At 40.1% G+C, this 25,910-nt stretch overlaps 1 protein-coding gene across 2 annotated transcripts in view; it reads right to left on the bottom strand.

Moving 5' to 3' along the window:
• The window catches only part of lin28b (lin-28 homolog B (C. elegans)), a 40,243-nt gene extending 15,050 nt beyond the window's left edge, over positions 1–25,193 (bottom strand). Inside the window, exons 1-2 of one of the 2 annotated variants that reach the window (XM_050057750.1) lie at positions 24,269–25,193; positions 9,156–9,346 (exon numbers count right to left, since the gene is read on the bottom strand). In XM_050057750.1, coding sequence (XP_049913707.1) covers positions 9,156–9,346; positions 24,269–24,290 — 213 coding nt within the window. In that variant the 5' untranslated portion in view covers positions 24,291–25,193. Of the gene's footprint in view, positions 1–9,155; positions 9,347–10,067; positions 10,370–24,268 lie in introns of those variants that run through there. The other variant, XM_050057751.1, reaches the window with a different exon arrangement.
• Positions 25,194–25,910: the final 717 nt, after the last annotated feature.

Consider the following 25,910-nt stretch of genomic DNA (forward strand, 5'->3'; position numbering starts at 1 on the left):
GGAAATGAGATTGTGCACAACAGATGTAAGAGGTGGAGTAAAACAGGAGGGATGATGAGGGCAGTTACGAGCTGAGCTTATGGCTTTATGCGATAAAGATCGATGTGGAGTTGCTCTGCAGCAAATCCTGTGAATTCCCAGATTCGACAATCGATAATTTATTAATGTATCAACCAAAACTGCAACGACGTGCACACACCAAACCTGGCTTTGTTTTTTTTGGAATACACAACCTGAAGCGGTCAGAAACCTGCTCATTCAAATTAAAACCCCCAATTGATTTTATGATTACCATCATTAGACCATCCAAATGACTGAGAGGCACTCCTGCAGCACAAATCAGTCGAAAGTGAATAAAAAATTGCGCCCATCCCCCCGCAAAACAAAACAGATTCTGAATAATGATGAATAGTCATCGACTCGTCTCTCAGACCGTACGGCGCATGAGCCCTTCCTGTTCCTCTCCTGTCTTCAGTCCACAGGCAGCATGGCTCTCCAGGTCAAAGTTGAGTGGTTTGTCTCAGCACCCTACCCCCTCTTCAACCCCGTCAATGCCCACAATGCACCAGTGAGGAAACCACACAACCCCTTTTGTTCTGCAGAAATGCAGGAAAACACACTCTCTCTCTCTCACACACACACACACACTCACTCACACACGTCCTCCATATGAGACGTGGTATCACACTCACGCCTTCACGTCTCAGATGAGCTACATTTCTGAGGCATGGGCTTGCAGCAGCTCGGTTGCTCCACAATTACGTAATAAAACGCAGCATGTGGATTTACATGTGTGTGTGTGTCTCCATGCTGGTGTGTGTGTAAAAAAAAAAAAAAAAAAAAAACTTCACAAATCTGAACCTGTAACCCGAGTCCCCTCCTCTCGAGTGACCTGGCGGGTGTCCTGACCCGTTTCAGTTTACGCACAGAGGTCAGGAAAGGGCACGGCCGCGGAGAGGGAACGAGAGAACGTGAGAGAGAGAGAGAGGGAAAGAGAGAGAGGGTGAACACAAAATGGAGGAGTGGCCTGGAGCAGGGGGTGGTGGATGAGGGAGGGAGTTTGGAGGAGGCGGAGGAGGAGGAGGTGGTGGTGGGGGGAGGTTCATGGAAATGCCTCCAGCGCATTCTGTTCAGCTCCAATGGAGGAGCAACTCCTGATCAGTGGCTGGACCTGGGGGGAGCCCAGGAACAAAACCCCCATTTGATCAGGAGCCCCACAGGTCAGCAGCAGAAATCCGGGGGTCAGTGGTATAACCATCGCAGCACCACCCCCTGCCCGACTGGTGGACCACACCAGCTCTCAGCGCTCTGACTCAGAGCCACCAGCCGCTACTGTCATCCTCAAAAGTGAAGAAACTGAGCCAACAAAATGGATACCGACTCCGAGATGGCTTGATTATGCTTACGAGCTTCCTTATATGTAATAAATATCTTCCTATGGCTCCATGTGTGTGTGTGCGTGTGTGTGTGTGTGTGTGTAGGAAGGAGCCAGCGATCAATACGGACTCCAACATCCTGGATAGAAATAGCCCTCCTTTTCATCAGCCAGGCCCTCGTCATCACCAGGCCCAGCAATCAATACAGGAAGCTGTAACGTGAGGGGATGGGGAAGCGGAGAGAGAGAGAGAGAGAGAGGACACCCACCATTCTCCAACCAGCCTCTCTCCGTGGCGACCACCGGCTATGGAATGGCTAATTATGGGATGCTTTAAATCAGAGGTGGCCCACGCAGAGCCGCACGCTGGATCGTGCTTGCATTGAGAGGGAAAAAGGGGGTGTGTAGGGGGTGAGGGAGATGGCGGTCACCATGTGGCGTGGTGCCATTAAGTAGCTTTTTACACACAGGAAATGCTAAGTGGACAAAGCTGGGCCAGATCAGCTCAGATGGACATAACCCAACAGGACGTATATAAACCGAAGAAGAAAGACGAGAGAGAGAAAAGGAGTGAGAACGCTGGATGAAGAAGGAGGAGAACAAGGAAGAAAAAACACGCGCACACACACACACAACACGTCGATGAGACCCGTCAACAGAGCCTCTCTTATGACGCTGACACCCCAGCCCTCCTCAACACGTTGTCATTAGCGGCCCTGACCCTTGAACCCGGCCCAACCCCCCATCAAATACTAAAAAGACTTCATGTTTCCCCTGCTTCAAATTAACAACATCCAACACCCCTCGATTATGACGGGGGCAAATATTTGATCTGAGGGAGGAAGCACTAGATCATCTCGCTGCGTTTGTCAGCACGAGAGGGGGGAAATGAACCTCGCTGAGGTGACTGGTGATAAAACACACGGCCCTGCTAATAACTGAAGCATTCAAAACACAAGCACACGCTCAAATCTGGTTTTACACAAATGGGTGTGCTCCTTTAAAAATCCAATATATAGCTATATGAGAACGTGACACCTACTCACTGAAAATTATTTCCATTATTATACGAATAAAAAGCTTCTTACATGGTTTTGTGAAACATTTAAAGATACTAAATTCGGTTTAAAGGTACAGTATTAACACAGACTCATTCCTTCACGTTACCTGCATTTACCATAGTTTAAAAAAAAAAAAATTGTAAATATAATTCAACTTTTTCTTGGTTTAAAAGACTCGGCACATGGCAAACATACATTATTTTGCGGGCACACAAAAATACAAGGCACATATTTTTCGTAATATGGAGGTCAACTCCACTACATAATACATAGATAACCACAGAGCAAGTAATTATCAGAGTTGTACCGATCCCGATACCAGTATCGGAAATGCCTCCGACACTGCCTAAAATGCGGTATCAGGTTATCGGCGAGTACAGCCTATGACCAATACAATACCACGTAATGCCTCACGTTATTACGCATACGCACGCTACAGGCAAACAAAACGGAAATGGAACGGAGTTTAAAAAGCATTCTACTGTAGCCTTTAAAATGTCTTTTTTACCTAATTGTGTGGCTGCACTTTAACCTGTGTCTTGATTTGTGTCAACACTGGATGGATAACAATAATTAAAAAAAAAAAGTTTTATGGCATTCATTCTACTTTTATGTATTTATTTCTTAATATTTTACATAGAGTTTTAGGAGTTGAGACATAAAACAATTCATATCCCAGCCATTTTTATTTTACGCGCTGGTATTGGATCAGTACTCGGTATCGGCAAATACCTAAGGTTCAGGGATCGGAATCGGTATCGGGAAGGAAAAAGTGGTATCGGTACATCTCTATTAGCTATGTAGGCTTGTCCTCCATTTTGATATGTGTCCAGGACATGCTCCTTTCTCCTGATCGCCATTTATTCTACTGAGCATACATTCATTAGACGCCATTTCCACCATTGCATTAACCCATTCTTCCAGTGTCTTCAAATAGCCCGACAGACAGCTATTAGACACACAATACTAACAGAAAACGCACACTTGGATACGTTTAGTATTTGCGACCGATCCCCCAGTAATTCAATTCAATTTCAATTCTATTTATAAAGCCCAAAATCACAAATCACATCCCTCTGTCCTTGGACCCTCACAGCGGATAAGGAAAAACTCCCCCCAAAAAAACCCTTTAACAGGGAAAGAGACAATGGTATACACCTCAGGAAGAGCAACTGAGGAGGGATCGTTCTTCCAGGACAGACAGACGTGCAATAGAAGTCGTAGTAAACACAACTTTGGACTTAAAAGGGATACGCTAATCCAGAGTGGTCTGACCAAGATACAGCCAGTTTGATGTAGTTTAATTATTTTAAGTTGAAAAGGGACGATCTATATAATCAAAATTCAAACAAATGTAAATGCAACAATATGAGATTTTCACAGTTTCGCAGTATAACAGGTGCTACACAGTTATTACTATTGATATTATCACTGACGACGAAGCTTAAGGAGATGAAAACAGATGTTTGTTTTTTTGCTTTGAACATACGCTTCATTATTTATTTAACTTTTACTCTTAGTGATAGTGTGTGTATAAAATCTAGGAGGACAGGAGATACACATACGTAGGTGAGACTCTCCTTCCGGATGCTTTCTTTTTCAACACCGCAGACAGGCTAATGTACACGTCATAATAATCATAAATTGTTACCACTGCAACCCTAATGCACCCAAGTTAGCTGAAAGCTTAGCTTTCATCAGCAGTCCCTAGTTTAAGCTGTACGAGCAACATTATTGCTGCACATGCTCTAAATCAAAATCATTATTTAATTGATTTTGTTGCAGCACACTACACTCGCAAGACAGAAACCAGCAGCTGTTTTTCTTTCTTGTGTGTACTTTGGCACTGAATCCAACCTGCAGGCGTTAGCATGACGCATGTCTGAAGTGGGATGATGCTTATTAGCTGATTAGCTTTCTTATGGTGTTGATATGAAGAGATTAATATGATCAAAGCACGACTAAGTGTTCTCATTTTTACACATTATCTCTCATCGTCTGAGTCTTATGCTTTGTGACAAGCGTGTTTTTTATTTGAGAAAAGTTATTTTTTTAATCTTTTTTTCCACACCTTTATGAATAGAAATTGGCTGTGGGTGATTTCAGCTTCAAACACCCAAATCTTAACTCTAAATATTCTTTTAAAATGTTTTTTCTTTATATTTTTGAAATGATTAGTTTGTTAATCGACTGATAGGAAACTAATCTGCGCCTATTTCGGTAATTAATTAATTGTTTTGCATATTTTTGAAGCAAAAATGTTCCTTTTCTTCATCTTAAATGTGATGATTTGTTCTTCAAATAAAATCGTGAACTTAAAAGTGAAGGAAAAACAGCCTCTTTCAAAAAACTACTTCACTGTTTGCCTTGGCTTTTTCCTTATTTTAATTGTTAAATGTTTCAGCCTGCTCAGATGCTTTAAATCAAATGAAATAAATAAATGCGCGAGGGTGCAAACACAGCCAACACTCTGCAGGCGCTCTCTTTGTGTTCCAGGTGAACTGCGACTTGTTTTTAGCCCTGCTCTGCTTTCTACTCCGCCACCTTTCCAATTACCAATCATCTCCGCTGTATGTGGCCAGCTCCTCAAAAGGAAGTCACATGACTAGTCTTTCTTCTTCTTTTGCGTTTTTTGATGTGCAGAAGAGAAGGGTGGGTTGGTGGAGGAGGAGGAGGAGGAGGAGGAGGAGGTTGTGTGGGGGTGGTGGTGGTGGTGTGGGTGGTGGTGGGGGGTGGGATAGTGTGGCTGCAGGAGAGACAAAGCCTGATACTGGCTATCTGGAGGCAGAGATGGGTGGGGCCTGCATGCCAAACGGTGACACGGACCAGAGGTTAATCTCACTAGGGGCCCACTTTAACCTCGCTACACAAAACACACACACTCTCTCTCACGCACGCACGCACGCACGCACGCACACACACACACACACACACACACACTCGGAAAAACCTCAAACATCCTACAACGGTTCACATGTAGACATCAACAACCTGGTGGTTAAGAGCAGAAAGTAAGAGCCACACACACACTCGCGGGGGCTCCATAAATTGAACACACACTCTGGAGGTTTCAGGAGAATAGCGGCAGCGGCAGCAGCAAACTGTTCAACATTTCAAACTGATTACCGACAAAGGGCAAGCAGCCTCCCACCTCACCGCCACACACACCCCCTCACCCCACCCAACCCTCCTGCCTTTTTGTCTTTAAAGAAATTCCTCTTTTTAAAAGAATGCCCGAGGAGAGAGCACCCCCCGTGTCCCAGCAGGAACTCGCACACACACACTCACACACACACACACACACACACACACACACACACCACACACACTTCCACACAGAAAAACACTCAGTCCAGGTAGAGAAGGGGTTGACAAACAGAGATAATGAAACGGCTTTGTGTGCCGAATCGCCAAGCGGAGAGGTAAAAAAAAAAAAACGGGTGAAGAAGCTTAATTACTCGCTCTCACACACACCTTCTAAAAGGAAGTGATCAGATAGGAGCCCTGATGAAGAGGCCTCCCAGGAAGAGAACTCGTGGTCGGGCGGGGACCCTCTCGCTGACTCACACACACACACTCTCACCCTCCCCTCTCCCTTACCTCCTGCTCTTTCACTCACTCGTCTTTTTCCAACCTCTCGCTCATGTTTTCCTCCTCGACTACCACTAGCGCCCCCCACCCCCCCACCCCTCCCCCCCCTCACCACCACCCCCCCCCCCCCCCCCCTCTNTCCTCTCGCTCTCTCCCCCTCTTTCTCCTGTCCTCATGCTCCCTCTTCCCCTCCCCATCGTTCTTACCTCAGCCTTTACATATAGGGGAAGTGTGCAGGAATAAACCTGCAACACATCCACTATTCTTTTTACAGTATGAGACAATTAACCTTGTATCATAAATGCAGAATACACCGCCTGACCTCTGTGTCAAGCAAACTCTCGCTTTCAACAGCGTGTACAATAAAGCTCTGCTCTTTACGCGTGTCACACATTTCAGAGAAACACTCCCCGTGCTTATTACCAACCTAAAAGACAACCTGCAGCATTTTTAATTCAATGGACACTTCCCAAACACTGAGAGACGGCATCAATATGTCCAAATGTCTCCAGGCTGACAGCAGAGAAACAGAGAGGCAAAACAGTCAAGAGAGAGAATGAGTGACTGACTTAATGAGTGTGTATATGCAAATACTTGCAAAGGAATGGGGTGTTTTGCATCCAGTATGACAATGTGCTTATGAATGTATATTGTCTGCTCTTTGTGTGTAATGACAGCTGTATTATGGTAAACATGTAGCTGGAAACATTGGAGGGAAACGCACTAGTGTAAACATATGATTCATTGTATGCGAGCTAATTCATATAAAAAAGGGATTTAGTGGAACAATTTGCATTTTTTTTCTCCCCATCATGTACGCACGCAATTACAGAAAGCCATCACCCTGAGCAGAAACAGTTAATAGCTGCAGCCAATTTAATATCTACACCTTTATTACCACCTCACTAGTTGGAGAGTAATCCCGCAGACACCTATATGGCACCAGTGCTGTCCTATAGGTAACAAACTGCTGAGACAGACAGCGTTTATTTGACTTCTGCTACACCTTCCATCTCTCACTGGCCTGATCCACTTCTAAAAAGTCTCCGGCCAGCAGGGAAATCAGGAGCCTGGAGTATGTAGGTAAATGCAGTGCGTTTGAGTCGATGGAGCCACAATATGAAAGAATCAATCAGGGGAAAAAAACTGATAACGCAACGCTGCAATATGCACTTTCCTCAGCCTCTACGTCTTTTCATATACGCACAGCGGTGCATTCATATATAAAAAATGGATACACACACATACACAAAGGCTGTTAAAGTGCATTTTTTGACATAGGCCCACACAGATGAAGCAGAGGTCGATGTATTGTGTGACACGATTCACTAAAAATGGGATTTTTTTAAAGCGACAACTTCACTTGAAAATTCAAATTATTTCAAATCTAAATTGATTTGTACTGGCAGCATAGGTGTAGATTTCAGGGTGTAGCGCTCCTTATTTAAAAAATGTGCATCTGTGTCACCTTTTAGTGACAAAATTAAAACATTTGCTGCATAAATTGAAGCAGAAAACACAATTAGTGCATAAAAATCCATCAAAATTAAGCAAATTATTATATTTAATGCCTAAAAATTTCAAGCAGAGGATCCTAAATCCTCTGTTTCATGTGTTTCATGTTAACTGAATGCTGTCATTTTTATTTATTTGTTGCATATGACGGTTGTATATGTCTGTTTGCCTTGCTGTAACTTGCCCTCTTTGCCAGGTCACTCTCGAGCACAATTTATCTGCTTAAATAAAAGTGTAAAAAAATTTTTTAAAATGAACGCTATGGCCTTGATTGTCATTATATATAATTAAATAAATAACTTTACATGGAAAAATGGCGCTTTTATAATGATCAGAAGCTGTAAACGACAGGTCAAGGACAATAATGTGTCATTGATTAAAAAATAAAACATATAAAAATAGCAAAATAAAAAGGGAAGTGAATGCAACATGGAGGAAAGTTAAATATAGCAGTATTAAAGACCTCATTTCTGGTGTACAGCTGAGGCACAACAAATAGGTTAACTACATCTTTTTTTTGCCAAACTGAAGAGGCCCCACTTTCTATTTTAGTCCAGCAACTTTTCAAAAAAAAATCCTAAAAATGAAAGTTATTCCACTTCCATAAGAAAAGGCAGATGAGGAAATAAAACAATGCCTTCATGACACTATAATTTACATTTCCTAATCCTCCTACTTTCCCTCATAGTGATCAGAGGACCCTTTTTTATCCACCACTACATCCCTGCTGACATCTGACCCCTGATATGCTCCCCCTCCTTCTTCCCACCAGTTCAGCACAACATCCCGTGAGCCCACAATAAAGACACCTCAAGGGGAGGGTGTCAAATGAAAATGGTGAAAATGCCTTTCCTCATCCTCTCTCGTTCCCTCTCCACTATTTTAAAAGCCACTTTACAGGGACCGTAAAAACAAAACAGAAAGAAGGGCGATTAAAAAACGTGGAGGCAGCTTGGAGGCTCTTTGTGTGGCTGCAGAATAAGTCGAAAACAAAGCCTCAGAAATGAACTCCATGCACAATAAATCAACATGCGGTGCAAAACAGTGCGTAAAAAGAAAAAGGGGGAGTGTTGCAGATCCATCCAGAACACAACAGCAGCAGCAGCAGCAGCAGAGGAAGCTTCCAGAGCTGCAGGAGAGTGCACACTTTCTTTTCTCCTCTGTTAAAGAACATGCTTTCCGACATGTTAGCTGGCCTCATATCAAGCCAGCTTCTGCTGTCCATTAGAGCCAAGTGTGAAACTAACCGTGTCACAGCCACACGACATTTCTCCCCTTCCCTTTACAGTGCAGAGGGAAGCGAGGGAGGGGACAGCCTAGGACGCATGTGGCTCCTAAAGAGGAAACTTAAACGTGTTTTTTTTTTCCTTCCTTTCCAAGCCCGTGGACAACGTGTGATTACACAGTAACGTGTTGGGCAATGCAAAACATCCGGATGATACAAGGGTGCTGGGAGGAGAAATAAAAGAGGGAGGGTGCAGGGAGCAAGATGGGGTTTGAGGTGACAGTGGAAATGTTGGAAGGAAATAAAAGTAAAAAGAGCAGGAGGAGGAATCACATCCACACGCTGCAGATGTTTTCATTGAGGTGGGGTGGGTTTTTTTTGGACTTACTTGGTGGACGAAAACATCCAGAGGGGGGTCGACGGGGCTCCCATCGCTGCTGGTCATTGAGATAAATCCAAAGCCCATCCGGACGTTGAACCATTTGCAGAAGCCCGATCCCGACAGGATCTGAGGTCGAGTCCGGTCCTCCTGCTCGGTGGACTTGGCGGGGTCTTCTCCGCCACCTTTACCCGGCCCTCCTGCAAAACACACACACAGAGGCAGAAAACTTACTTCACACAATGATGGGGGGAGGATACAGTAAAAGCATGGCGTGCGTAAAAGGTTTATATAAGTTTAATTTCAGGGGGGGGGGGTTGCATGGAAAAAAAACTTCTTCAAGAAGCGTGGGGGAATCCCCTCCACTTGTATGTGAAGTTCAGGGCCGGTAGAAATTTCCTACACTTGTATTTTTTCGACATCAGGAGGGGCGCGTGGTGCGTCAAACATTCCCTCAAACAAAAAAAAGGAAAGTTGTTTGTGAGTGCCTGACACATGATCGGCTCGGACTCGTGCAACTTGTGGATTTTTTTTTTTGTCTCGTGCATCCACAGCAGTGTGTGGAGTTGCATGCTACGGGATCCACACACACATACACACACAAAAAAAAAAACAGGCAGGTGTACACATGGTTCCTCGAGCTTTAGGAGAAGCAGAGGAGCACATAGGCTGGAACAATGCACAGGCTGTGCGTTAATGCAGCGCAACATGGTGAGAGACGGTGCTCGGCTCGGCAGGGGCGGTTCAGGTCGGGTTTTTTTTTTTTTTTTTTTTTTTTTGTAAGGGTTTGGAACAACAATCACGTTGCACCTTGCCCCCGCCGCCGCCTCCCCCCTCCCGTCCTCGCGCGAGCACACCGGGAGAAACTAAAAACCAAAAAAAAAGAGGGCAGAAAATAAGACAAAATAATTGCAGAATAACCTTCGGCCATGTTTCCCCGCGGACCCTCTGCGCCCAAGTTGCAATAGAGAAGCTTCCTCTGCGAAAACGGGCTGCGGTAGTCACCATTAATCCGACATCCTCGATCCCATCGGTCACCAATTTAGCTCGCATGGTACGGCGTGCTTTCTGCCTTTTGATATTTTTGTCATGTCTCTCTTTCTTCCCTTCAATTCCCTTCCTCACTCTCACACACACACACACACACTACCACCGCCGCCACCTCTGCACTGCTCTCCCTCTTCCTCTCTCTCTCTCTCTCTCGCTGCCTCCTTCTCTCTCGCTCCCTCGCTCTCTCTCTCTCTCTCTCTCTCTCGCTCCTGAGCTCTCATTCGCTCGCGAGCTGGCTGTGCCCGTGCCCGTAGTGAGAACACGTGACTTTGTCAATTACATGCTTTCTGGCTACTAATTTCTGCCCTGCCATTCCAGTGGAAGAGGGGTAGAGGGGGAATCGGACTCGCGACCACGAGCAGGATGCACCCTAGTTATGGGATCGTGATAAAAATATAATATATGTTAATAACAGCCTGGATTGCTGCTGTGTGTGCTGTGTGGTGTTGTGGTGGTGATAAGGCTGTATCATAAGGGGTTTGTGGAGCTACATAAAGCTATTACACTCTGAGATTAGATTAGATAGGATTCAATTAAATCTGAATGATTCCTGAGGGGGTAATTGGGTGGTCACAGCAGCAGGACTAAAGACAACATGAGGGGGAGACAGGAGGAACAGAGCATGATATTAGCAACTATAACAGCAAAGATTCCCCCATTATCATGCAAAAACATGCATGTGTGATGTCTTTTGTATTTTGTGAGTTATAGGACTGGAACCAACATGTGAGAAGATATTTAAGAAATATGTATATTGATTGGCATGTTAGTTAGTTAATTAGTTGCCCTTGTAAGACACCAAAACAACACTGCAGAGGTAAGATTTGTAGATCTGTAAGAGAACAGCACATGGACTAAAACAGCAACTTTTCTTACAAAGTTCTACAAAAAAGTTAGTGATCAACTTCCCTTTCTAAAGAACAATCTCAGACATGTCTTTTACCAAATTAAAACTACATAACTGGGACAGGGGTGTAGATTTCGGGGGGGACACAGGGGACACACCCCTCAATATTTAGAACATGTGCATTTGTTGCCTCCAATCAAACATTAAGTATCAAAGGTCTTTTATTTATATCAGAAATTGATGCAGAAAAGGCACAAATTGGTGTAAAGTAGTTTAAAAGAATTTAAAAGATTTAAAAATATGTATATAGACTTGCATGTTAGTTATTTAGTTGCCCAGCCCACAGCCCTTTTAAGATACCAAAAACAGCATTGCAGAGACATTTATAAGAGAACTGCACATGGACTAAAACACCAACTTTTCTTACAAAGTTCTACAAAAAAGTTAGTGATCAACTTCCCTTTCTAAAGAACAATTCTGTCATCCATTTCAGACATGTCTTTTACCAAGCTATAACAAACTACATAACTGGGACATGGGTGTAGATTATGGGGGGACACAGGGGGCACATCCCCCTCAGTATTTAGAACATGTACATTTGTTGCCCCCAATAAAACATCAAGAATCAGAGGACTCGCAAATTGATGCAGAAACACATTGGTGCAACTTGCACCTTTTTTTTTCCACAACCAACATATGAAAAGATTTTCAAAAAATATACATACTGACTAACGTGTTACTTATTTAGTTACCCAGCCCGAAGCTCTTATAAGACACAAAAAACAGCACTGCAGAAGTCAGATTTGTAGATTTGTGAGAGAACAGCACATGGATTAAAACACCAACTTTTCTTACAGAGTTCTACAAAAAAGTTAGTGATCAACTTCCCTTTCTAAAGAACAATCTCAGACATGTCGTTTACCAAAATAAAACTACATAACTGGGACATGGGTGTAGATTTCGGGGGGGGGGGCGACAAGGGACACATCCCCCTCAGTATTTAGAACATTTGTTGCCACTATTAAACAAAGTAACAGAGGACTTTTATTTTGACAAGACATCTACATCAGAAATCGATGCAGAAAAGGCACAAAATGGTGCACTGAGCGCCTTTCTTTTTTACATAACCAACATATGAAAAGATTTTTTAAAAAATATGCATATTAACTTAAATGTTAATTATTTAGTTGCCCAATCTGCAGCCATTATGGGACATCAAAAATAGCATAGCAGAGGTAAGATATGTAGATTTGTAAAAGAACAGCACATGGACTAAAACACCAACTTTTCTGAAGTTCTACAAAAAAAATGTTAGTGATCAACTTCCCTTTCTAAAGAACAATCTCAGACATGTCTTTTACCAAAATAAAACTACATAACTGGGACATGGGTGTAGATTTCGGGGGGATACAGGGGACACACCCCCCTCAATATTTAGAACATGTGCATTTGTCACCACCAGTAAAACATTAAGAATCGAAGGACTTTTATTAACATAAGAAACTGATGCAGGAAAGGTACACATTGGTGCAGAATAGTTTAAAAGAATTTAAAAGATTTAAAAAATTTTATGCTGACTTGCGTGTTAGTTATTCAGCTGCCCCGCCCACAGCTCTTATAAGACAGCAAAAATAGCATTGCAATGGAAACATTTGTAGATTTGTAAGAGAACAGAACATGAACTAAAACGCCAACCTTTCTCATTATGTTGTAGAAAAAAGTTAGTGATCAACTTCTGTCTTTTACACAAAGACAGAAGACAATCCAGGATATTAGGTGTTAAAAAAAGATTTAAAAATATGTATATTGATTTGCATTTCAGTTATTTTGTTGTCCTTATAAGGCACTAAAAATAGCATTGCATAGACATTAGTAAACAACACATGGACTAAAACAACTTTTTGACAAAAAAAAGTTAGTGATCAACTTCCCTTTCTGAAGCATAATTCTGTCATCCATCTCAGACATGTCTTTTACCAAAATAAAACTACATAACTGGGACGTAGGTGTAGATTATGGGGGGACACAGGGGACACACACCCCTTAATTTTTGATTACAGCATTTTTAAGTGTGAATATTTTCTGGTAAACTGAATATCTTTGGATTGTGGACAAAACAAGACATTTGAGGACGCCATCTTTGACTCTGGTAAACACTGATCGACATTTTTCACCATTTTGTAATGTTTTATAGATTAAACAACTAACTGATGAATCAAGAAAATAATCAACACATTAACAGACAGTGACAATAAATGTTAGTTAATGTGTGAAGTCTATTCCAACAAAGTTAAACTTGGATAAAATCAGCTCCTCTCTGCATAATCAGAACATACTCTGTGTCCACCATCATGGGACAAACATCTCCACATATAAGCTGTGGGTGCTCAGCATTTAGAACATTTGTTGCCCCAATAAAACATAAAAGAACCAGGACTTGTATTCTGAAAAGACATTTACATCAGAAATCGATGCAGAAAAGGCACCCAACCTTGAACTTTTTTGACACAACCAACATGTGAAACGTTTTTAAAAATTTGTATACTTGCATGTTAGTTATTTAGTTGCACTTATAGGACACCAAAATAGCACTGCAGAGGTGAGATTTGTAAAAGAACAGCACATGGACCAAAACAACAACTTTTCTTACAAAGTTCTACAAAAAAGTTAGTGATCAACTTCCCTTTCTAAAGAACAATCTCAGACATGTCTTTTACCAAAATAAAACTACATAACTGGGACATGGGTGTAGATTTCGGGGGGGACACAGGGGACACATTCCCCTCAATATTTAGAACATGTGCATTTGTTTCCCCTATTAAACACTGAAGTAAAATGACTATATTTACATCAAAAATGGATGTAGAAAAGACATACATTGGTGCACCTTGCACCTATTTTTACACAACCAACATATGAAGAGATTTTTAAAAATATGTACTGACTTGCATGTTAGTTATTTAGTTGCCCAGCCCACCGCTCTTATAAGACACCAAAAACAGCACCGCAGAGGTGAGATTTGAAGATTTGTAGAAGAACAGCACATGGACTAAAACACCAAATTTTCTCGTAGAGTTCTACAAAAAATAAGTTAGTGATCAACTTCCCTTTCTACATGTCTTTTACCAAAATAAAACTACATAACTGGGACATACGGGTAGATTTCGGGGTGACACAGGGGACACATCCCCCTCAGTATTTAGCACATGTGTATTTGTTGCCCCTATTAAACATAAAGTATAAAAGGACTTTTATTTACAACAGAATTCGATGCAGAAAAGGCACAAATTGGTGCTGAATAGTTATCCAGAATCAAAGATACTAAGTGCTAAAACAAAGACTTAAAAATATGTATATAGACTTGCATGTTAGTTATTTAGTTGCCCAGCCCACCGCTCTTATAAGACACCAAAAACAGCATTGCAGAGACATTTGTCAGAGAATAACACATGGACTAAAACACCAACTTTCCTTATGGACTTCCACCAAACAAAGTTAGTGATCAACTTCTCTTTCTAAAGCACAATTTTGTCATCCACCTCAAACATGTCTTTTACCATAATAAAAATGCATAACTGGGACATAGGTATAGACTTCAGGGGGAATACAGGGGTCACACACCCCTCAATATTTAGAACATGTGCATTTGTTGCCCCCAACAAAACATTAAGTATCAGAGGACTTTTATTTACAACGGAAATTGGTGACCAATAGTCAACCAGAATCTAGAATATCAAGAGTTTAAAAACAAGATTTAAAAGTTAGTTAATTATTTCGTTGCCCAGCCCACAGCCCTGATGAGACACTTAACATACCATTTGCAGCCTAAGAGAACAGCACATGGACTAAAACACCAACTTCCCTTTCTAAAGCACACTTTTGTTCATCCAAGACATGTCTTTTACCAAATTAAAACACAGGGGGGACACATATCCCTCAATAATTAGAACTTGTGCATCTGTTGCCCCCTATAAAACATTAAAGTATCAGAGGACTTTTATTTTGACAAGACTTTTATATCCAAAATAGGTGCAGAAAAGGCACACATCCAGGAAATCCAAGAGTGTTTGACGCTGAATGTTTTCTGGTGGAGAACCCACAACACACAAACACACACAAATATGGAACAAAACCTACGCCCTTGATTTGGAAAATAAGGTTAACTCACGATACCAATAAAACACAAAGCACACTCCACCACTAACCTCAGACTACCACATAGATCCAAACCTATCAAGACTCCTGACTTACACTTCAGTTATATAACCTCACATCTTTGCTACAGTAATACCAACCACACTGACAAACACAAGTTCCCTTCTACCTGTGACCAAAATAACTTATCACAACAAAAAACACACTGCTCATTCTCTCTCCTCTCCATGCATGGCCATGTTGTTTTTGAGCTCATGTTCCTCTAACATACGACCAGTTACCTCCCAGCATCATAGTGGGCACCAGAGGAGAGCTGAACTCACAGCTTTGGAATGTGACTGGAAAACCCAGAAAAACAAACCTGAAAACTGATGTGTTCAGTTCCCATGATGTTCAGTTGTCAGTAGAGAATCAATGCTCGGGCAGTGAACGCTTTGCAGAGACACTTAAAGTGATGATTAAATGGTGGATATATGTGAGGAAGGCAGCCTTGGGCTTGTTTCTTGTCTGCATTACAAAAGAATAAAGATAGGCTGCGGAAAAAGAGAGCTTTTTCTTGCTGTGAGGTTACTTTAGGTAAAATTTTGCAATCTCCAAGTGTCTCGAATAAAGCAAAAAAGCTGCCAGTGTCTATAAAGTTTCTTACACAGTTAATCACTTTGGCTTCATTCTTCTTCTAACCTTTTATTTTCATATGAAGAACTTATGTCCCTTTACATATTGTTGCTTATTTCAGTTTGAGTCATTTTTCTTGAAAAGACTGTAAAAATTCTCAGATTCCAGCATTTTAAATGTGAAAATTTCCTTGTTTCTTTTCTGCTTTATGACAGTTAACTGAATTTCTTGGGGTTGTGGACAAATTAGGACATTTGAGGACGTCATTTTGGACTTTGGTAAACACTTTTCCACCATTTTATAATGTTTTAAAGACTAAAATCGAATCAATTAATCAAGAAAATAATCAACAAATTAATCTACAGTGGAAATAATTGTTGGTTGGATGTCTTTATATTGAAAAACACCAACAACAAAGTGTGTGAAGTGTTGGAAAAAGTTCCTCTCTGCATATTCAAATTCCACTCTCTGTCCACCATCATGTGACACACACTCCAGAGCAGAGTGTCTCCACCCATGAGCTGCGGTTACTCAAGGCCACACAGCAGATCGATAACAACACGCCTGAAAAATACTACGTCCATTGAGAAACTTCCCCTCTTATCTCACATCTACCCTGGTGGGACGTTTCTCCAGGGGTTATTCCCGGGTATGAGCGCAGAGGAAAAACACGTTGGAGGAATGAAACAACAACAAGCCCCATCTCCACCCACCGGGGCTAAAGAGCCCACCCTCCGGAATTCACGAGCTTTTCCCCCTACCCCCAATCCATCCATCCCAGCCCCCGCGCAAAGGCCCTGTTTTTGAAGATGCTTGTAGAGGAGGCCTCCGCAGTGGCCATAGAATTACTGTTTGGGTCACAGGGTTGGATGCCAGTGTCAGATGTTATCCACTCACTCATATCCTGACAGGACCTTTCTGATTAGGACAAGTCAGTGGAAATCCCCGTAGTGCGGCTCGCTGACATGTGTGCAGGCTAATGACGAGGAATAATTTAGATATGGGTGGCTTGGGTGTGTCTGTTTGGCAAAGGAAGCGACTGAAATACCAAAACAGAGATTAGTGGAGATTTAAAGACACCTTAATTCAATGTGAACACCTTCATGTGGCTGAGAGAAGTCTCCTTAGTGTGAAATGAAGGCGGGGCGTCTCAGGCTGATGATAGATGTGTGAGGACAGTGAAAACTTCCTTTTAACTTTGTTTTACTGAACACATCACTTCTTCTCTTCACATTTGTTGCATTAGCTACTGCTACAACTAGAAATCTTACTTTTGCCTCCTTTTATTCACCTTTAAGCTGCAGGATAAGATTGTTTTTTTACACTTTTTAAACTTCAGATCTTTTCCCTTTTTTATTTGTAAAGAAAAGCACATGGACTAAAAACAGCAACTTTTCTTCTTTAGTTTATGTGGTTGTTTTTCTTATAATCTGCACCTACTAAAAGTCTCAATTTGGCCTCCCTTTATTTATCTTTACAGCAAAGGAAAAGGTTTTGTCTTTTCTATTTAACAGCAGTTTTATTTAAGTTTTGCACCAAAAGTTAGTGTTCAACTGCTTTAGTTTACAAGTCATATTTTGGGCTTCCTTTATTTGTCTTTATGCTGCAGGATAAGGTTGTTTTGGAACTTATTTTTACCACTTTTTTATTTATGGAGAAGATTACATGGATTAAAAACAGCAACTTTTTTAAGTGGAGTTTTGCATGAGAAAGTTAGTGATCATCTTCTTGGTTTACACTTGTTTTTCTTGTAACACTTTTCAGAACTTTATATTTTATTGGCAGGAAAAGATTGTTGTCCTTTTTTGTGAAGGACAGCACATAAGCTAAAAACAGCTAGTTTTTAAATGAAGATTTGCATGAGAAACTTTCGCCTTCTTACTTTACATGGTTTTCTTCTAATCAGCACCAGCTAACAGTCTCACTTTGGCCTCCCTTTATTTGTCGTTATACTGCAGGATAAGGTAATTTTTTCCCATAGTTTTATTTGTGGAGACGTTCAAATGGACTAAAAACAGCAACTTTTTAAATGAAGATTTGCATGAGGAAGTAAGTGATCAACTTCCTGGTTTACATTGTTGTTTTTCTTATGACTAACGCTAAAGTGAAGTCTTTCTTTACCCACCTTTATATTTTCCCATACACTGCAGGAAAAGTTTTCAAACTTGCTTTAACTTAAGATCTTTTGTCCACTTTTTATTTATGGAGAGGAGCACAGGGACTAAAAACAGCAACTTTTTAAATGAAGATTTGCATGAGATAAGTAGGGATCAGCTGCTTTAGTTTACATTTATTGTTTTTCTTATACTCAACACCAACTATAATTCTTACTTAGGCCTCCTTTTATTTGTCTTCATGCTGCAGGATAAGGATATTTTCTAACTTGTTTTGATTTCAGATCTTTTTACCACTTTTTTTATTTGTGGAGAGGAGCACATGGACTAAAACAGCAATTTTTGCAGGAGAATAGTAGTGATCAACTTCCTGGTTAACAATGTTTTTCTTATGACTAACACTAAAGTGAGGTCTTTCTTTAGCCACCTTTATATTTGTCCATTCACTGCAGGAAAAATTTGTTTTCAAACTTCTTTTGTCCACCTTTTTATTTGTGGAGAGGAGCACATGGACTAAAAACAGCAACTTTTTAAATGAAGATTTGCATGAGAAAGTTAGTGATCATCTTCTTGGTTTACATTGTTGTTTTTCTTATAATCAGCACTAAATAAGTCAGACTTTGGCCTCCTTAAATTTGTCTTTATGCTGCAGGTTAAGGTCTTTTTTCCATATTTTCATTTGTGGAGAAGAACACAAACTAAAACAGCAACTTTTCTTATGAAGTTCTGCATTAAAGCTGGGGATCAACTTCCTGGTTTACACTGTTGTTTTTCTTCTGAGTAACACCAAAGTCTGACTTTAGCCACCTTTATATTTGCCCATACATTACAGGAAAAGATTGTTTTGCTCGCTTTAACCTTTCAGTTTTTGTCCACTTCTATATTTGTAGGGAAGAGCACATAGGCTAAAAACAGCAACTTTTTAAATGGAGTTTTGTGTTAAAACAAGGGATCAACTTCTTGGTTTACATTGTTGTTTTTCTTATGATCAACACCGACTAGAAGTCTTGTCTTTATGCTGCAGGATAAGATGTTTTCAGCTTGTTTTAACTTCAGATCTTTTGTCCATATTTGATTTGTGGAGAAAAGCACATGGACTTAAGTTCTTCAAGTTTTTCAAAAAAAGGTAGGGTTCAAATTCTTTAGTTTACACCTGTTGTTTTTCTTATGATCAGCACCAACAGGAAGTTTCACTTTGGCCTCCATTATATTTGTCCACATGTCCTTCCTCCTTTTCCTTCTTTTTTTTGGAGAAGAGCACATGGACTAAAGACAGCAACTTTTTTTTAGATACAATTTTTCATGAAAAAGGACAGGGATTATATTCTGTGCTTAAATTGGTGTTTTTCTTTCAACTAACACTAAATAAATAAATAAAAGTCTGACTTTAGCCACCTTTTGATTTGCTCTTATGTTCCTGCACAGAAAGATTGTTTTCAACTTCACATCAATTCTTTTTCCAAAGTGTGTGTGTGTGTGTGTGTGTGTGTGTGTGTGTGTGTGTGTGTGTGTGTGTGTGTGTGTGGAGGAGTACATCAAACAATATAGCAACCTTTCATAGCCAAAAAAAGCAGTGACCTCCTGTGTGTGTAACATACACAGCCATGAATTGGCTATTTTAGATGACATAAACTGCCTCATAATCCACACCAACTATAAGTCAAACTTTTACCACTGTTTCACTGACTTCACACCGGGTATTTGTTTTTTGTAATAACCACTGAGTTGACTGCCTTTTTATTTGCCTTTATGCTGCAGAATAATGTTGTTTTCAGACTTGTTTAAACAGTCATTAATCCTCATTTCACTTCTCTCTTTGTGGAAAATACATTTAAAAAGAGACATTTATCATATTAAGTTCTGCAAAAAGTGAAGGAATTCATATTCGTAACATAGCTATACATCTGCCAATTTTTAAGATGGAATGAAAATACAACTTCTAAACTTTGCAGTAGCTGTTAATCTTACAATCAACACCAATTTGTCATAGTCTTAGACAAAGTCATACTTTAATCTGCCCTCATGCAGCGGGATAACATTTAGTTAAATCCCTCTATTTCATTTTGCTTCTGTCGGCCTACATGAACAAAAGAACAATTTTTCATGTTAAGTTCTGCAAAAAGTAAAAGGAATTCCCATTTATAAAATGCAACAAGATATTGGCCAATTTTTACTATGAAATGAAAGTTATTTACTTGGCAGTTTATCTCATAATCAACACAAACCAGTCATAGTCATAGACAAAATCATACTTTAGCTACTTTTTTATTTGCCCTCATGCTGCAGGATAACATTGTTTTTACACTTGTTTGAACTTTAGATCAATCTTTTAAACTTTTCATATTATGTTCTGCAAAAAGTTAAGGAGTTTATATTTATAACGCAACTGGACAATTTTTTTTACTATGAAATGAACAACAAACTTCTTTGTCTGCAGTTTCTTATAATCAACACCAACTAGTCGTAGTCGTAGACAAATTCATACTTTAGCTACCTCTTTCATGGCCCTCATGCTGCAGGATAATATGGGTTTAAAACTTGTTCAAACTTCAGCACAATCTTTGATTTCATTTTTTGCCTGTGGGCCTACAAGAACAAAAAAAAAAACAAGACAACAACTTTGCATGCTAAGTTTTGCAAAATGTGAAGGAATTCATATTCTTAACACAACTATACATCGGCCCATTTTTAAGATAAAATGACAATACATCGTCTTTACTTTGCATTAGTTGTTTATCTTATAATCAAAACTAATTTGTCATAGTGTTGGACAAAGTCATACTTTAGCTGCCTGTTAATCTGCCCTCATGCTGCAGGATAACATTGCTTTAAAACTTGTTCTAATTTCGGATCAATCTTTTATTTCACTTCCTTCTGTAGGCCTGCATGAGCAAAATGAAAGACTTTTCATGTTCAATTCTGCAAAAAGTTTTTAAGATGATAATACAATTTATTTACTTTGCATTTTATCTCATAATCAACACCAACTTGTCATAGTCTCAGATGAACTCGTAATTTAGCAACCTGTTTACTGGCTCTCGTGCTGCAGGATGATATTGTTTTAAAACTTTTCAACTTCAATATTTTATTTCATTTTCTTCTGTAGGCCGACAAGAACAAAAGCAACTGCTGAGGAATACACATTTGTAACGCAATAAGAAATTGGCCAATTTTTACCATGAAATAAAAATACAACTTCTTGACCATGTAGTCTATCTTATAATCAACACAATCTAGTCGTAGTCATTGATAAATTCATCCTTAAGTCACCTTTTATTGGCCCTGAGCTGCAGGATAACATCGTTTATAAACTTGTTCAAACTTAAGGCCGATCTTTAATGTATTTGTCATTTTTCTTCTGACCAAAAACAACAACATTTCATATGAAGTTCTGCAAAAAGTTAAGGAAATACCATTCAAACACAACTAGAAACTGGCCGATTCTTACTATGAAATGAAAAATCAACCTTTTTACTTTGCAGTTTATCTCATAACTAGTCATAGTCATAGACAAAGTTTTACTTTAGCTACTTTTTATCGGCCCACATGCTGCAGGATTACCTTGTTTTAAACTTGTTTTTACTTCAGATCAATTTGTTTCTCTCCATTTGTCTACGGGAGGCCTACATAAATAAAAAGAAAGACTTTTCTTATGAAGTTCGGCAAAGTTGAGGAATTCACAAGTGTAACGCAACTGTAAATTGGCCAATTTTTTTTACTGTAAATGAAAATACAACTTACTTTCTTTGCATTTTATCTTACAACCAACACGAACAAGTTGTAGTCATCAATAAATTCATACTTAAGGCACCTTTTATCGGCCTTAATGCTGCAGGATGGCACTGCTTTTTGACTTGTTTTAACTTCAGATCACTTTTTTCTCTACATTTTTCTGCCCACAAGGACAAAAAACTTTCTTATGAGGTTTACAAAAAAGGTAGGGAACTCATGTCTCTATGAACTGGGCTATTTTCAAGATACACTAATGACAAATATCTTACCTAAAGTTTTTGCTAACTAACCGACAATACTAGCATATTTGTTGGTCAAGGTATTGGTAAGACATTTTGGCAAAGATTTTGCTCTCGTGTTTAGCTGAATGTTTAAAAAAAAACTGCCTGTATGAGAATATATTATCCACTTATGATGAATTTAGTATCATATAAATAAGGATTTTTGTAACTTTAACGAGAACAGACTTGTGCAAACCTTCTTGATGTGTTATATGAAACTCTGAGACGATCTGAATCAGATTTAGATTCAGAGTTAAGACAGCGTGCCTTTGGTTTGGTCTACTCATGATGTTTGAATATATGAATAAAATCCAATATATCATACTTTTTGGCACATATATCTAATGTTATAATAATGTTAAAATCCTCTGGTGTTTTCACAGTCAGTCACAGTCACACTTGATGAAGATATGGACCATTTTAGATTTAAGACCTTAAATAAAGAGAAATAATTCCCCTCTTTAATTATGTAAGTGATGTTTTGTTGCACTGAGCACCAACTGGAGCTCCTAAAAAATATGTTCTGCTTTATTTTGTTTAATTTATCTCACATATATGACATTTAAATATCCTTTCCAGACAAGCCATGCTCACAGACTCTTAGAGGCAGTAAGGAAATTGACTGCAGACTGAAATCTGTCTGAGATTCAAGCAGCTGCTTATTTTGACCAAAACAGATAATTATGAGTATTTAACCTCCACGAGCACGAACAGATTCCTGAGCTGTTTGAATGGAGTTTCTGAGCAGAGTTTGGACTCCATCACCCCAGCTAACCCCACCCAACCCCCACTCCTCACCCTGAAGGCTCCCAGAGGAAATTTGCCTTTACCCTGCTGCTGTCAATGCAGTTCAAAGGGTTCACTGAGTTCGTCTCTCCCCTTTTCTCCTTTCTTTTTCTACTGAAGGGGTTATTTTTCTGTCGTTTACTTCATGCATTACACCCAGCAGCCCCTCACTTCTTTTTTTTATATCCTCTGTTAAGGGTGTGTAAACAGTACTGGCAAAGCAGGTCATCTCCTCCTCTGAGGTATTTTGCAAAAACAGGAGGGTGTGAGCATGTGACAGGGTTCACATGCAAAAGTTTAACATTTTCTTAATTATTTAATTCATCTTAAATTGTAAGCACATGCTTAAATGGCTTGACTCACTTTTAAATCACATTTTGGGGGATTTCTGCCTCTATCTCTGTAAAAGACGATAAAAACAATATTTTTTGCAATTAAATTAAGTTATTTATGTGACATATGTTTAGATTTCGTTAAGGAATATTTTGACTCAACGAAAAAAAAATACAAGGAAGTGAAATTAGTGTCACAAAAGCGCACGTGTGCCATGTGCTCCACACTTTGCCACAGGAGCAAACCAAAAACTTGTGGGACGTTTTCTCCATTTTCTCGCTTCTTGTAACAGAAACAGCTTTAAATTATTAATGAAAATCAGATTTAATATTTGTATAGGCGTGATAGATGTTTTTAAAAGCTACTTTTAATGCCAAACTTTTTTAAAAAGCCTCTAGTCTGTTTTTAAACCACCTCTTTACCCTAACAGGATGATTTTTCTTTTAGTTATAAGAAGGCACCAGCGAGACAAAAATACCACAGTTAAGTTTTGAGGTAAACCACGTGATTTTAAAGTATTTTTCCAATCCGACAAAGTGTCCTCTAACAGGAGCAAACAGGCTGAAAATATGTGAATGAAATATCGGTGACGTCAGAGGCAGAGGGGGGAGGTTTGGAGAAGAAGCGCCTGTGCAGCCGGTGCGCCAAAAAATGCGCACAATGGAACAAAATATCCGTTTACGCATCTTCAATTTACCATTTTGTGATGTTTTATTTTTACGCACGGATCCGGCGGGTCAGTATGACTTTATTTCCTTCTTCTGAGGTTCATTTAACCCATTAAAGTTTCCCATTTTGTTAATCACATACATGCAGCCTGTGGATAAACTTTTAACCAAATGATCGGTGCGTTTTCGTAACGAAAGATGATTTTAATATTCCTTATGATGCGTTATAATAAGTTAGGTTTATTTTACTGTTTGTTTCCAGTCTTTTCTTTCTTGTGTTTCCTTATAAAGATATAGTTTTGATTTCTGTGCGCCATCAATCTTCAATATGAGCATGTGCGCGGATCATAACTTCACTGAAAGGCTTTGATAAAAGAGATCCATCACTTTGCCATGCTGCTACAACCCGGTCATTTCAGGTCAGTGAAAGCAGGTTCTGCAGGGGGGAGCTCAGCTGCAACTAAACACCACATTCAGTGCTTCACATGGGAGTTTAAGTTGAAGAAGAAGGAAATGTAAGTTAAAAATACAAGTGACTCACCTGTTGGAGAGGGTGCGGACATCCTCCTTTTTCCCCCCAAACCTCCGTGGATGAGTTAGGATGGCACAGGCAGAGCAGACGGTTCACCCGGTGTCCCTCTGACAGAGCAAATGTGGGAGCAGAAGCGGAGGTTGAGCCTGCTGGATGGATGGAGTCTGCCGACGCTCTAGTTTGAGTTACATGTTTAGGCTGACTTTAACCTGGCGCGTGAAGCCAAGTGACCGGCTGGAATCAAAGAGATTTTCCATGGATGAATATTTTATAGTGACACTGTAACACAAGCTGCAGCGGCGCGAGGAGAGCAGGGGAGGGCGGGCAGATTTGTTTTAAATGTGTCACCGACAGTTTGCTGCGGAGCCTGTGGCACACATCTGGAGAATCATGCCCCAAAATGATCCATGGATGAGGCGCATTGTTCAGTGTCAGAGCCTAGTTTTTTCCCCACAAAAGCCACTGTCTATCTACTGCTCCTGAACATGTCTGCTCCTATATATATATAAAAAAAAGACTTCCTTGAGTTGATTTTAATTCCTCCAACAGCTCAACTAAAGGCAGGTCATTGGCACATTTCAACCCAATCTCCTGCCTGCCTTACAGCTTTATAATGGCTCTTCAAACCATGTGGCATTCTTTGGCCTCCCCCATCACGCTCCCAGCCTTCCCCCACCTCTTTCTCTCTTGTTGATAAAGATCCATACTTCACATCCCCCACCCAGCTTGTTTACAAGCACCATTCAACTACTCTAAATCATTTTTAAAAACCTCATAATCTCCTTGAAAGCACGCCAGTAAGTTATTCCACCTGACCCCTCATCAAACAGCCACACAGAAGCTCTTCTACCTGAATGTAATATTATAAATTAACAACCCCCAAAGCCTCCCCACTGATCTGACATCTGCTCTTCACTCACTCAGCCTTGTGTCCTCACTGAGCGGTGCGAGGAAACTGCTCCCAGACCAGTGATTGGGAGCCGATATCACCAAAGGGTTAAGAGAAAGAGGGAAATGAATAGCGCCATCCATCGGCTCGTTACAGGCAAACACCTGCACGATTGTGCATCCCACACTGAGAAGAAATAGTTCCCATGAGACCCCCATGATATCTGACACAGACAGGCAGATTCCACTTGTAGATGCCTTGAATGCCATTTTTCACTTTACAAATAAGCACCTCTCATAGACATATGAGTCATGTAACAACATGTAACAAACAGGGGCCTAAAGTTAGGGGAGGATAGTGTATTTAATAAATTAAATACCCTTCAGGCCTCATAAAAAATATTTACATGCTACACTGGGGAAAAAATCCACTGTGAACTATTCAAAGGTTTCTTTTTATCACTTCAACCAAAACTCCCAAACTTCTATGTCCTTTCTTTGTCTTGTAAAATTTAAGTAAAGCTGTATTTTTCATTAAGCGGAAGTAAAGAGCCTGCTAACCTCCGATGCTGCTTGTTTAAGAGAAACATACACAAACTCGATTAAAAATATATAATTAAATGAATAAAAGTTTGTTCCAGTTGAGTATTTGCTCTTCTTTTACCCCTAGAGTGCATATTTCAGCTACAGAAAATTAAAATTGCAACGTGTTACATTTATACGTATGAAAAATATGTTAATTAGTGCTCCTCCGCCGGGTGAT

The sequence above is a fragment of the Epinephelus moara genome, chromosome 12 (assembly GCF_006386435.1).
Source record: "Epinephelus moara isolate mb chromosome 12, YSFRI_EMoa_1.0, whole genome shotgun sequence".
Lineage (NCBI taxonomy): Eukaryota > Metazoa > Chordata > Actinopteri > Perciformes > Serranidae > Epinephelus > Epinephelus moara.